The sequence below is a fragment of the Mirounga leonina genome, unplaced genomic scaffold (genome assembly GCF_011800145.1).
Source record: "Mirounga leonina isolate KUSES-001 unplaced genomic scaffold, KU_Mleo_1.0 Mir_175, whole genome shotgun sequence".
In the NCBI taxonomy this organism is placed as follows: domain Eukaryota; kingdom Metazoa; phylum Chordata; class Mammalia; order Carnivora; family Phocidae; genus Mirounga; species Mirounga leonina.
This window is the reverse complement of record NW_023270453.1, coordinates 15744226-15757822: the sequence shown is the minus strand read 5'-3', so window position 1 is coordinate 15757822 and position 13597 is coordinate 15744226. Positions and strand designations below refer to the sequence as shown.

The window sequence follows — 13597 nt, the reverse complement described above, 5'->3', positions numbered from 1 at the left end:
CCGTGGGTGGCAGGGGTCGTGCTGGATGAGACTCACAGGTATTATCAGGGAGCAGCTTTGGCAAGGGGTGACCCAGAGACCTATGCGACACAGGCGCTCTCGTCATCTCCCTTCTGGCTTCTCTCTAAGGTAGCAGAGACCCCCACCCCCGAATCCCCCAACCTCTCTCCAACCTGTAGCCCTAAACCCGGGTCTTCAACTTGACTGTGCCTAACCTGGATCGCGTGTTAAGAATGTAGAGTGTTGGGGTCTCACGCCCAGAGAGGCCGAGTCAGTAGGATGCATCCAAGGTGATTCGGCTGCGGGGGTCCACGCACCACACTGGACGGCTCCGCTTCTTTCTTCCCAGCACCAGTGAGGTGATTATTCTGGGAAGCTGTGCCAGTCATCTTTAGAGGACGTAGGAGGAAGCTCAGAGAGTGGGACTTTTCAGCCAGAGCTGAGTTTAGGGCGTCATCAGAGGGATTGAAGGAGCAAGGCGCGCTGCTGTGGCCGACCTGCAGGGGGCGCTAGCAGGTCCCCTCCTTGCTTGCCCACCCCCACGTGAAAGAAGGCTGGATCTCGGAGAATGCGTCCCCGCCCCGAGGCTGACGTCTGCGTAGCTGCCGGTCCCGACTCTTAAAAGCCCGGGCGCCGAGCGAGGCATCCTAGCAGAGCTGGAGAGGCGACGAGCGGGAGGCAAGGCTGTCGGACTCGAGCTGGCACCCGGGGACCGCGGCTGTCACTGCGCTCCGAGCATCCTGGTGGCTTCCCGAGTAGACGAGCCCGGCCCTGCGGCAGCTGCGGGTGCAGCCCTAGCGTCCTGCCCTCTCGCCGCTCTCGTGGAGCCTCACACCCCGGACGAGCGTTCGTGATTTAGCACAAAGCACGTTTCCAAAAAGCGCACGGGAGAGCTCCCGCGCCGCGCTCCCGCGCACGCACCCCCCCTTCCCCTTTGTTTCGGGGGTCGACAGGCTGCTCTCCTCCCCAAGTCTGAATTCTTCGCGGGGGGCGGAGGGCCGCCGAGTCTAGGCTGTGAAGATGCCCTTGGAGCTGACTCAGAGCCGAGTGCAGAAGATCTGGATCCCCATCGACCACCGCCCCTCGCTGCCCAGATGTGAGTGCAGATTCGCGCGGGGGCCGGGCTGCAGGGGAGCGGCGCGCCGCGTGGAGAGCCAGGCCATTGTGTGGCGGGCGCTGGCGGGGCGCTGTAGTGCCGACTCCGCTCCTCCGGCGCGCTCGTGCCGGGCCCGGCGCCGTCCTCGGCGGGTCCCTGCGGGCCGGGGCCGGGCGCTTCCCGCTCCTCCCCGCGGACGGGCGGGTCCCGTAGCTCTGGCCGCGGGGCGGAGACCGCGCGGGCTGGGGCGCGGGCGCTGCGCCTCCTCGGGCCGGCGTCGGGGGCGCTGTGGCCCGGCCCGCCGCCCCGCCGTGCTCCGCTCGGCTCGCCGCGGGAGCGCAGAGGCACTCGCAAACTCCGAGCGCGCCCCGGCCTCCGCTCCGGAGCGCCGGGGGCGGGACGCGCAGAACCCGGCGGGAAGCCTACGCTGCGCGGACGCTGGGCCAGGGACGCCCGCGTGTCCCCCAGCCGGAGCCGCTCGCCCGGGCGCCTACCGGGCCAAGTCCCGGCCGAGGGACGCGGCGGGTCTTTCCCCACCCTTTCTCTGCCTTCGCTCCCTCCCCTGCTCTCTGCCTTTCTCTCTCCCTCCTCTCCACCTCCGTTTCCGTCGCCCCCTCTCTCGCTTTCCATAGTTCTATCCCTTCTCTAAATTTCTATCCCGTTTCTCTCTTCTGCGTAGTTTTAATCTCTTTATATTTCTGTCTGCTCTCTCTCTACCTCCCTGTCTCCTCGCTCTCTCCTTTTTTCTTCAGTGTATTTTCTTTCTTCTTCTCCCGGCTTCCACCCCCAGTTCCTGTGCTGGGGGCGAGAAGAGAGCTGCCTGGAACCAAGCCTGTGCTCCTGGGGCTGGGGAGGGTCCGTGGATCAGTGACCGCACAGTTGGCAGCATTTTGCGCGCGGGTGAGCGACACACAGACACACACACACACAATCCACCGTGCTTGAAATTTGCTGGCAGTTCACCTTCCTGCCCTGTCATGGGCCATAAATGCTTTGGAAAGGTTTACCTTTCATCTTGGGCTCTGTCCCTAAGCTGCGGAGAGAGGCACCTATTAAAAGGGTGGTTCGAGTGGTTTGAAGGCAAGACCTGCTCTCCAGGTAACGCACCCGGGAGTCTACCGGGTGGAGGGTGGATGGGGTGAGTCGAGTGCTGGGTGTTCTGCCTCAGCCAGGCTCAGGTTACCTGAGAGGTAAACATGGGATCCAGTGTCCAGATCCTCAAAGCGGCTTCTAGGCAGTGACGGTCCCTGAGCGCCAGGCCCCCTGCTGGCCTTCTCTGCTGCCACGTTTCTCAGGGGATGGTCACTGAGGCCATGGTGACATCTTGCCACCTCAGGCTCTGCCCAGGTCTGAATCACCAACCAACAACCCTCCCCCCCACCCCCCGTGTCCCAGACAGGAGGCAGGGAGAGCTGGCTGTGCGGTGCTCCTAGGTCATCCTGGTGATGGGGACCTGGCAAGGTGCTCTGGACCCTGGGGGCCACTCCTCCACCAGCTTACCCCCTCTGCCGGACCTGGGGTTCTCGGGGTCCCAGAAGCCTTAAGAACTGGTTTCTTTGCAAGGTAGCCAAGGGCCGGGGCTTTGCAGGTCTGTTTCTTGCTTTCAGATACACTCTTAAATAGCTTTCTGCGCTGGGGCTGACCACAGTATTCCCCGATTGGTAGTGGGGAATGCAGTGCCCTAAATCGTGAGGGAGATGTGGCCGTGGCAAGACACAGAAACAACCCCACCCTTTTTGACTTTTGAATAAAACCAGTATTTCTGGAGCAGTTTGTAAACTGTAATTGGTCGTGCAAATAAAGGTTGGTTCTCTGTACGTACACACGTGTGTTTGTAGGTAAGTGTTATACATGTGCACACATTTAGTAGTCCCCCGAGGTTCATGGTGGAGGCGTGAGGTTCCGTGTGGGGGCACTGAGATTGGCTGGCATTTGCTCAGTCGTGTGAATCGGAGACAGACAAGTGTGCGGCTATGCTTCCTTCCTCCGGGCCTCAGAGACCCATCCATTAGACGCTATCAGTCTGCACGTCTCGCACGCAGATGAGAGATTTGCCTAAAATCCCTGTGAGAACCATTAGAGCTTGGTGTGTGCCTGGGGTGGGGGGGCGGGTGCTAAAGCTGATGGATTAAGTCTCTTGTCCCCGCCCACTCCTGGAATCCCTCTGTGTGGTTCTGGGGTGTAGTCTCAGACACATTCTTCCTTATAAAAATATCTGCAGCCTGGATATTTATTACATGATCTTATTTCAAGTAGTGGTGTCTTTTTGGGTTTATATAGTCATATTTGTTTCTCGGCAGAATGGGGAAAAGAGGGTATTTCTTCTTGGGGCATCTTTCCTGGTTCCCTTCCCTCCCCATCACCTTTCACCCCTTCTTTAATGGTATTTGGAAACTTGGAATGATTTTCTTCCTTCTAAACCTGTTGCCATCTTTCTAAGTGGTGTCCTAATTAAGGGTTTTGAGGCAGATTCCTCTGAGCTTTCTTAATTAAACGATGGCATGGTGACCATTACTGTTCATGTACAAAGAACAGTAAAACAACAACAGAAAGTTCTAGATGGGCTAGTTGGACGTATTTCTGTGTCTAACGCACATCAGTTGGGTGCCCTGTTGATACACCCATGTTGTGGCAAATTCTTACAAAACCTGAAGTGTCCTTCAATTGCAAACTGTAATAGGACTTACTGACCAGCATGCAATTGATAAGGAAGTAAATGACTGACTGGTAAGGGCCAGCTGTGCGTTTAGGACACTATCACTCAAAGTGGAGAGCCTCTGTGTGGGAGTCCCGACTTTTTTGGGTGAGGTATCTATCCACTCAAAACCTGAGTCTCTACAATCTAGCTCATAGGTTATGCCCCGTCTCCTGATAGACTTTCATCCTAGTAGGGGCTCAAACCCATGGCGGGGGGAGGGGGCATTCCCACTTGAAGAAAGAAGGGAGGGGGGATGTTCAGGAGTCATCCCAACCTTATCTTTGAGGGGCCACTACAGTTTGTGGCAGGGATTCTCAGCCCTGGCTGCATGTTAGGGTTATTTGGGGGAGATCTGGGGGGAAAGAAATCCATGGTGGTGAGCCCAAGCCAAGTTGGAAGTGCTACAGATGGGGTTTTGGGTTCAGCCACTGGTTGAGAACCGCCAGTTGACTTTCAGGTGAAGGATTTCAGATGAGAAAGACCTAGGTGAGCCCCAGTTCTGTCCCTCACTCCGTGTGCAGTGGGACCCGTCTTCACCTGTGGGTCTTGCTTCCTCGTGTCTAGAATGATGGAAACCATAACGACTCCTGCTGATGGAGGCTGCTACAGGAAGCATTTTTTACACCCATCCCCTTGTAGTTCATCCTCCCGAGAACCTTGATGAAGCATCCCTCCATTTCATGGGCAAGGAGGCTAAGACACGGAGAGCTCAAGTAGCTTGGCCAAGGTCCAAGGAAGTGGTGGGGCCCTGCCTCGAACACTGTTTATTTGACTCTGTGCTCTGTCCTCTCAGCTGTGTGGTATTGCTTGCCTCCCAGGGTGGTCAGATGATTCACTCAAATGCCCAGTTCCTCCCTACTGCCGGCAGAGACCCTGTCCGATTAGGAGAGCCATTCGTTGGACAAGGGTTAGTTAGGCATGAGTTACAGCATGCATGCAAAGTAATGGATGATTTGGTATCCAGCAGTGGGACAGAAGAGCTTTCTGGACCTCCCTTCTCTTACCCCAGGGCCAAGTAGGTGAAAACTTCCCAGCGAGCCCTTCTTAGGTGGGGGGTGGGGGTGGGGTCACAGAGGCCTTGTGGGCAGTGCTCGGTTTGCTCTTGCAAACGTTCCTGTAGATACATGGCAGGGGGGACTCCTGCCGGAACCGTCTGGGAATTGACCCCGTCCGCATCCGCAGCTTGCCCTCTGTCTGAAACACCCCTTCCACTCGTTTCCCTGGAACTTTGCATTGAAGCATGATTACCTGCTTGCAGAGAAGAACACCAGTGACTTAGCATCTTTTGCAGTTGGCATTTTGGTGGGGTGCCTTTGGGTGGAAGGAGGCATGGGAGCAACAAAAAGTGTCTTCCAACGGTTTCTTTTCTGAGCATGGGTTGTGGGCGTCGGTGTGGTGGGTGAGGACAACTGCTGAGTGCCTGTTGGTGTCCGTGCGTTACATGCTCCCGGAGAGGCAAGTCATTGAATCTGGGGAGTAGGGCCGGAACTGGAGCCCTCGAAGGCAGCCTCTGTGCAGGGCGAGGGGCTTTACCCTGGCCCATCCAGCTGACCATTTTTAGGACCGGCCACTCAGGTCGCCCCATCGTCTGCTGCTCACTGCCCTCAGCAGCCGGCCTCTTGGTTCTCACTTGCTTTGCCGTATCCGCCGGTACAGCGGTGCGCCTGGCTGTGGACAGTTAGCCCTTAGCTCAGGTGCTCCCCAGGGACGCTGACTCTGACTGCCCAGTTCACACTGACCCCGTGGCCATGCCCAGCCCCAACGCCAGGGCTCCACGCGGACGTGTGCGCTGCTTCCTCATGGCGTTCAGCATGCTCCGAAGTGACTGTGCCTCTGTGTGCTGTCCTTTGTCTCCTCCCCACGCCACCCCAGACCAGGGGCTTGTCCGCGCAGCGCCTGGGCCACATAATGCTCGGTGCTCACAGGGCACCCGGCACGTGTGTCTGTTGCGTGAATGAATGAATGCAATGACAGGAGTTGAGGGTGGGCTCCCAGAACTTGGTGACTTTCTGTGAGCTCTTGCTCAAGTGTCAGCCTTAACCCCGGATGAGGCTTTTTAAAAAATTATTTATTTATTTATTTATTTATTTATTCTTTAAAGATTTTATTTATTTATTCATGAGAGGCAGAGGCAGAGGAGAAGCAGGCTCCCTGTGGAGCAGAGAGCCTGAATGCAGGACTCGATCCCAGGACCTGGGATCATGACCTGAGCCGAAGGCAGACGCTTAATTGACTGAGCCACCCAGGCGTCCCTGGAGGAGGCTTTTAGCTTGAGCTCCATCCCCCTCCCCCCACAAACCCCAGTGAAGGTGTTTACAGTCTGTGAACCCAGAGGTCTTTAAACAACTGCTTCTTTCACCCTTCAGCATAGCAAACATATGTGTATCCTCTTAAACATGCTTACGTGGACATCTGAATACATCCGAGTATAAAAACTTTGGGGGGTGGGGGTCAAAAAGAAGTTAAAATGTTAAACATTTATGTAAGGTGAAATGAAACACATATGAACTTCTGGGAAAATTTTGTTTTAAACTCCACACGTATTTTCCCTAGCCCCTGTGCTGTTGGGGGAGAAGAGGAGAGAGCAGAGTGCCAGGGAACGTGGTAGGAGAGGTGGAAGGAGGCGCTCGTCTTCCGTGGGTTAAAAAGGTCTGCAGAGAAGAAGAAACTGAGGGTCTAGGGGGAACTGAGGCAGGGGCAGGTGATGATAGCATTAAGACACCTGAGCTCACCTGTGGGTTTAAAAAAAGGGGAGGGAGGGGTGAAGGAGAGTAAGACTCAAAATTTAGTCAAAAGGTTTCCCTGCTCTGAGACCCGGCCCCTCTCGCAGCTCCACCGAATCTTGTGCGAGAAGCCAAAGGAATAGGGAGAATGGCTTCTGCTTTGCCGAATAAGAGAGGGATGATTTATTCGGGTTTGAGGTTCAACTTGAATTCTTGGCTTAAGATATTTACTCTGCCATGTCCTTATGGTTTTTTTCCTCCCAGAGCATCGACTGCCAGGGATTTGTGCATATGATTACTTGGTAGTAGAACTAATTCCCTATTTATAAATCGGTCAGCCTTTGTCTCCACTTACTTGGCATGAATCCATCAAAAGTATTCCATGCGTGTGCACAGCTGGTGGGGGGGCACAGAGAGAGAGAAGAGAGAGAGTGTGTGTGTATGTGTCCATCGGTTCTGGCATATTTGGATGCTCTTGGGAGCAGCGGCATGGTGGAGACAGACCCAACCGGTGAAGAGCCAGAGTGGCTTGCAGGAAGGATTAGAGTAAAGGTTGTTTCCAGGCATAAGCGAGAAGACTTTGCTCTTGAGTCACCTGCAGCCGCCACAATGCTAACAGTAGGGTGTGTCTTACGTCCTCGCTGGTTTTCGGGAAGGCCATCACTTTTCTTTTCTTGCCCCTCGGACTCAAGAAAGCCCATTGGTGCTTCTATGCTCTATTTGCATACTTCTGCTGGGCAGGGAAATGCCTGTTTTCTACAGACTTGTTTGTCCCCAGCTCCTGGGAGCTGGGGAATCCCAGCCAAGCGCTTTTGTGGCTCCTGAATGTCTCCTGGCCCCTGATGGCCTTTCTTCTTCCTCACTCTGCATGGAGAAGGTTGCTGATGGTCTAAAACATGAAAGAAGAAACAGCCCCCTCTCTGCTTTGTTTCCTTCCTCCTTGCCCCCAGACCACAGGTCCAGGGGGCAGATCCTAGAATAAGATGGTGGGTGTTTGGACGTGTCATCTCAGTTTGGTCACAGGCTGAGCATGGGACCGTGTTAGGGCGTCCAGCTTAGGGGAGGTGTCCTCCTTCAAGCCTGTGCCTGTCAGTGGCCTGGTGGCTCTCCTTCCTTCCCCATCTGGCACTCGCTTGCTCAGGAAGACACAGAGCCCCTGTCTAAACCTGACGTCTGCCTAGATCTGTGGTGTGATCACAGTAGCTTTGCCTGCGTCCATGTGGCCGGTGCCCAGGAAGCAATGCCACGTAGTTGCCCGGGAGACCTAGCTTGACTGTGGCAGCCGGCGAGCACCAGGCAGTGTTGCTGGGCTGGGGGTGGGCAGGTGGCTGGTCTCTTGCTCCCAATGGGCGGCCCCTGGCACTCTTGTCACCAGGATGCTGGAGTCACCTTAGAGTCTCAAGGGCAAGACACCAGCCAAGGAAATACTGCACCTTAAGTGTCCAGACCAGGGTTCTTTGGGTTCCTTTCTTAAAACCCAGTGAAAACCTCTCTCCCTGGTGTTTTTTTCTTATTGAAACACCTCTCCTACTGTACCTCACCCCCACTGGTGTTGGGCAGTCCCTTCCTTAGGCACCCCCATAGTGCTTCTGCTCTGGGGTTAGTAATGGGGTTCCTGGCTGGGTTTAGGGGCCTCAGGGAACGGGTTGGTATTTGGGGTCAGCCCCTGCCATGCATGACCTCAAAGCAGGATGGAGACATATAACTGGGGGGCTGGGGTCTCTGGCCAACAGGGGGTCTTGGCCTCGCTGGACTGTAAAATGCCCAGGGCTTTGAGATGAGAATGAAATAGGAATTTTTGCAGAATTCCTGAACGTTCACCCCGGCACAGGATTTTGTTCATCAGCGTGCACTGCTTCATCTCTCACACCTTTCTTTGTTCTCCCCCTAGCCTGTGGGCCGAAGCTGACCAACTCCCCCACTGTGATTGTCATGGTGGGCCTCCCAGCCCGGGGAAAGACTTACATCTCAAAGAAGCTGACTCGCTACCTCAACTGGATTGGCGTCCCCACGAAAGGTGAGGCCACGGGCCAGGGCCAGGCTGGTCACGTTGATTGCTGCGGTCTTGCTCGCCGACCCCTGAGACCGGGAGAAATGGCTGCCGGGACCTGCCTTGCAGGGCCACTCTGGGGCTGGCCTGTCCCCCGTGGCTGTGGGGGACCCTTTCTGGCTGTGTCACTCACTGCGCTGTGTACGTACCCTAACTTTGTGTTGGGGTATTTTCCCACCTGCTGCTGTGTCATTCCCACTGCCCCCTCCACGTGCCAAGCTCAGCCCTCCCCTCCTTCAAGAAGCCTTCTCTGGCTGCATAGTCTGTGGGGAGCCGTGCCCCTCGAGTTCCAATAGCACTTTGTTGTGACATCCTTCTGACTGTCATAAAGTGCTCCATACCATCAGTTACCTTTTTATGACTGGTCTTCGCAACGACCCGGGGAAGGTCGTGAGGTCGGCCGAACTCCCTTGGGCATGTGCTGTCCCCCATGGTGCCCAGCGCCGCGTGTCATACAGTGAGTGCCCCGCCAGCGCCCGGTGCTTCCGCCGGGCGCGGGCTGCTGGGTCAGCAGGAGAACGGCCGGTCTGGACCCCGGGGGGGCCGTGCGCAGAAATCCTTGCTCCTGTCGCCACGTCACGCGGTCTCCCGAAGCTGGACTGCACCGGGGCGGCGGGAAAGCAGGCCACCATGAGCAGCGTTGGGCCTGGGGATGCTGGGCTGCCTTCCCGGCTCACGGCCCTGCACGGGGGTCCACTTGCTGGTGTCCGTGTCTTAGCGCCACCTCGTTCAGGTTGGCGTGGGTGTGTTGGCGTGGTTTCCTTTTTTCGGGAGAGTTGCGGATGTGTGTGGCTCCCTCCTCCCCGGGGGTCAGCTGAGGGCCCTTGTCTTTGCCTCCGCAGTGTTCAATGTCGGGGAGTACCGCCGGGAGGCCGTGAAGCAGTACAGCTCCTACAGCTTCTTCCGCCCCGACAACGAGGAAGCCATGAAAGTCCGCAAGTAAGGCCCGGGCAGCTGCGGGGGCCTGGACTTCAGTTTGCTTTGCTTCCTGAGGGCAGGTTCTGTAAGAGAAAGAGGAAGCGGGCCTGTGGGAGGAGGTCCGGCCCCACCTCCGAGTGTATTAGGGTCACAGGTCTCAGCCTCTGTGGGACTCACTCCTTCATCTGCTCCCAGGGGGTCCGGTTCAGCTGACGGTTGACAGAGATCAACAGCCATGTCTCACTGAGAATGAACAAAACCATTTTTGTGGAAAACCTTCTGTTGACATTAGAAAAGGATTTTTTTTTTTTTAAGCCCAGGGGGGTCATGAAACCCAAGTGCCGTGGTGCCCAGCCCTGACAGCTTCTTAGACTCACCTGGGAGCTTGGGGCGATCCTGAAGCCAGCCCTACCCTACCTAGTGCCGTGGGAATCTCTGGGCAGGACCTGGGCCTCAGTTCTGTAAAAGCTCCCCGTGAGATTTCGGTGTGCAGCCAGCCACGAGCACCGTCTCCCGAGGGTGACTAGCCCCCCGTGTGAGGCCTGTGGGTCTGTGCAGGCCGGGCCTGGCAGTTTAACGGTAGGCTTGCGGGTCGCTCCGTTCATCGCGAGGACTGGGGGGCTGCTTGGGCGTCCCCCGTGGGCTGGGCTGGTCCGAGGCATGCATTCTCTTTCTGTGTTGCAGGCAGTGCGCTCTAGCCGCCCTGAGGGACGTCAGAAGTTACCTGACAAAGGAAGGGGGCCAAATTGCAGTGAGTCTGGGGACTTGGCCCGTTCTGCTGCAGCACCCTAGCAGGATGGTGCTCTGGAGCCAGAGCCTTTGCAGGGACACCTCCAAAAGGGACAGTGCCCCGGGCCTGAGAGTTCGGGGGGGCAAGGGGCTAGAGCAGCACAGGACCCAGGAAGGTGGTTAACCGGGAGCGGACTCGGAGCATAGCCGGTTGGTGTGCTCTGCCCGCCCTCCCGTGAGGGCCCCAGCCTCCGAGGCAGGCTGGACCTGGGGTGGCTCCGCCATGGTAGCCAGGGTCCCTCCCCCGTACCTTGCTGTTGTTCATTTGCTTTAAGTTCTCTTCCCACCTGCCCGTCTGTCCCTGAGTGCCCGAGGCAGTGGGAGGGACGGGAGGGGCAGGGCGTGGTCTCTCCTGGAACCACATTTTCGGCTTACACCCAGAGGTGACAACTAGGCTGGCCTACTTGTGGTTTGGTAAGTACTGTTCATCTCAAACTTGGGCTCTCTTCACTGCCCTTCTTTCTCCCTATTAGGTTTTCGATGCCACCAATACTACCAGAGAGAGGAGACACATGATCCTTCATTTTGCCAAAGAAAATGATTTCAAGGTGAGCCAGACTTCTTGTCTTGCTCTGGAGTATGCAGGAGCAGGGAAAACAAGCACCTCAGGGATTGCCTGATACCCGTGTCTGGGGCACCTCTGCTCCATGCCTGGTTCTTTACCTCCCACTGCCCTTGTTTTGCAGCCTACAGATTGGGCCTTACTGGTGGGGGCTCTGAGGGGTTACCGTGACTAGGAAGCAGGGAGGGTGAAGGACTCGGGATTGAGCAAGTGGTTCATTTTACGTGTTTGGGTATTTATAAATGGGGTACTTCCTCCTCAGATGTGGTGATGACATCACAGTGACACCAAAGTCAGCCCTTTGTGTTAATCACATTTGTTGTTTCCTAACTTTTCGCTTTGCTTTCTTCCAGGTGTTTTTCATTGAGTCTGTGTGCGATGACCCTATGGTTGTAGCCTCCAACATCATGGTAAGACCACACAGGACCCCACTCTGGGGTGGCAGTGAGAGAAAAGTGGGGAACCAGATCAGGCCCAGAGCAATAACTAGATGCTGAGAGCGAGCTGACTATCCCAGCTTGTTGGTTTTGTCTGAGAGGTGGGATCCAGGAAGGCGGGAAGTGCAGAGTGGTATTTAATTTAGAAGCATGTTCTGTGACTTGGACTGGCTTTATCTGGGGTCCTTGCAGACATTTGGCAGAAAGCAGTCTTTGCGGGACATAAGAGATAAAGCAGGGGACTGGGAACAGTTTCTGTGAGTGGCAGTAGCTTGGCAGCTGGGTGGGGACAGGGCTGCTTGGGACAAAGGGCAACTCACCTCTCCAGATGGGAAAGGAGACAGCGTGGGCTGGACTCTTCAGCTGTTAAGGTCCTTAATCAATAAGAATGATCGAGTGTCGATAAAACTCCGTAGGACGCAGCCAGAGTAAAAGGCAGAACCCCCAAGAGTGGGAAGAATGGAGGTAGTAAAACAGTCTTCCTGCCTTTGCATCTGCAACATTCCCTTCTCCCCTCCCAGTGCCGAGGGGGAGGTTTACCCAGATCGGTTGAGGATAATTGGCAGCTTAATTTAATTAATTCTTAAATTTTGCCACTTGAGAGCAATATATCATAAATGGAAACAGTTACCATGAAGACTTTATCACAGGTCACCTTCTCAAATAGATAATTTTCTCTCCAGCTTAAATACATGAGAGCAAGATGTGTCCCTAATGAGAAGCAGGTCTGATGCTTGCACAGGGAAGGCTCTGATTTGCTGTACACAGCGTGCGTCTTTAGAGGGTTGCTGAAGATTCACTGGCTTCTGGTATTGGAACTTTTCTCCAAGGTAGTGGGAATATTTACAGGCATTTCTAAGAAATGAGTTCGTATTTCAGGAAAGGCTATTCAAATTGTGGAAAATCAGTCCGGATTAGTTTCAGCGCATCCAAAGGAAGAGGCTCAAACTACGGGGACGTAGGACAGAAGTTGCTGTGATCTGAACAGAGGGTTTTGCTGTGTTTCTCCGGTTTGGTTCTCCTAGTCCCACTTGGTAGCGAGGCACAGTGCAGGTGCACAATTAAATTTTCCGCAGCGAGCAGTCCCCACGTGCTCAGCTGGGAACTCACCACTTACCTCGTGCTCTGTTAACACATCTGGTCATTTGCCCCATTTCAGAAATCCGTGGCTCTGCTTAAGCTCGGAGGCAGCTCTGGAGCTTAGGCCTTCCCACTGCGCTCTTTGTGGCGGCCGTGCTAGGGAGAAAGGGGTTTGGGAACTTAGATTGTTTTTCACTGTGGTAAAATATACGTAAGACCAGATTTGCCATCTGACCCGTGTAAGTGTTCCAGCCGTGGTATTCAGCACGCTCACATCTCCGATGCAGCAGTCACCCCCCCGATGGGCAGAACGTTTTCATCTCCCCAGACTGAGACTCTGCACCGTGAAGCACCTAACTCCCTACTGAACTCGGGTTTTTGAAGAGTGTCGGCCTCTCTCGCAGTACTAGTTGTTGTAGAGGAAAAGAACACCTGCATTAATAAATTCTGAGTTTCCCTCAAATCTGCCCCATTGCTCAGACCTATCACTTATAGGAGATGGCAGGTCGGAGGGTCGTTTCTGCTTCACCTCCTTCCCAGGAGAGCAAACCTTCGAAAGGACAGGACGTGTGGGCCAGGTGGAGAAGTACTAATTGGGGACCAGTGACAAGCATGTGCTGCCCCATACGGGTGGTGGCAGGAGGAATGGTGCCTGGTGCGTAGGGCAGGGCCTCGCTAGGTTCTCCAGAGCATGCCTTTGCTAACCGGCCGCCTACTGTGCTTATCCAAAACTCGAGTTCAGGGTTGCCGGTCTGGTGGCGACCTGGCTACTGGGTTGATCCCGAATTGTGGCCCATTCAGATGTGTTCATTAGAATCCTTGGGGGTTTCCTGTCTCCATCCTTCCAGGGAGCGATCCTCTGTCTCCCGTGGGTGCTTTCCCAGTGTAATCATCCGGCTCTGACTCAACCCCTGTATATTTCTTTTTTTCCTCTTAAATGCCGGGTAGGATCATCATTATTCTGAGCTGCTCTGTACTTTCCCTGTTTGCAAGCCCCAAATCCTGCTTCGTCTAAGCAGAAAGCCTTCACAGCGTGATTCATCAGCTGCCTCTTTGTGGTGTTACAGGAAGTTAAAATCTCCAGCCCGGATTACAAAGATTGCAACTCAGCAGAAGCCATGGACGACTTCATGAAGAGAATCAATTGCTATGAAGCCAGCTATCAGCCCCTCGACCCCGACAAATGTGACAGGTAATTCCTAAGAGATGACCGTTCTGAGTCCCCCACTTTAGTGTTTTCTTGC

General features: G+C 55.2%; 1 protein-coding gene across 3 annotated transcripts in view; it reads left to right on the top strand.

The window, feature by feature from the left end:
- PFKFB3 (6-phosphofructo-2-kinase/fructose-2,6-biphosphatase 3) overlaps positions 1-13597 on the top strand; it is a 77052-nt gene that overhangs the window by 49193 nt on the left and 14262 nt on the right. For 2 of the 3 annotated variants that reach the window (XM_035021701.1, XM_035021702.1), the window contains exons 1-7: positions 615-1096; positions 8409-8534; positions 9410-9506; positions 10170-10236; positions 10748-10822; positions 11190-11246; positions 13421-13545. In XM_035021701.1, the coding sequence (XP_034877592.1) occupies positions 1021-1096; positions 8409-8534; positions 9410-9506; positions 10170-10236; positions 10748-10822; positions 11190-11246; positions 13421-13545 (623 nt within the window). In that variant the 5' untranslated portion in view covers positions 615-1020. Of the gene's footprint in view, positions 1-614; positions 1097-8408; positions 8535-9409; positions 9507-10169; positions 10237-10747; positions 10823-11189; positions 11247-13420; positions 13546-13597 lie in introns of those variants that run through there. The other variant, XM_035021703.1, reaches the window with a different exon arrangement.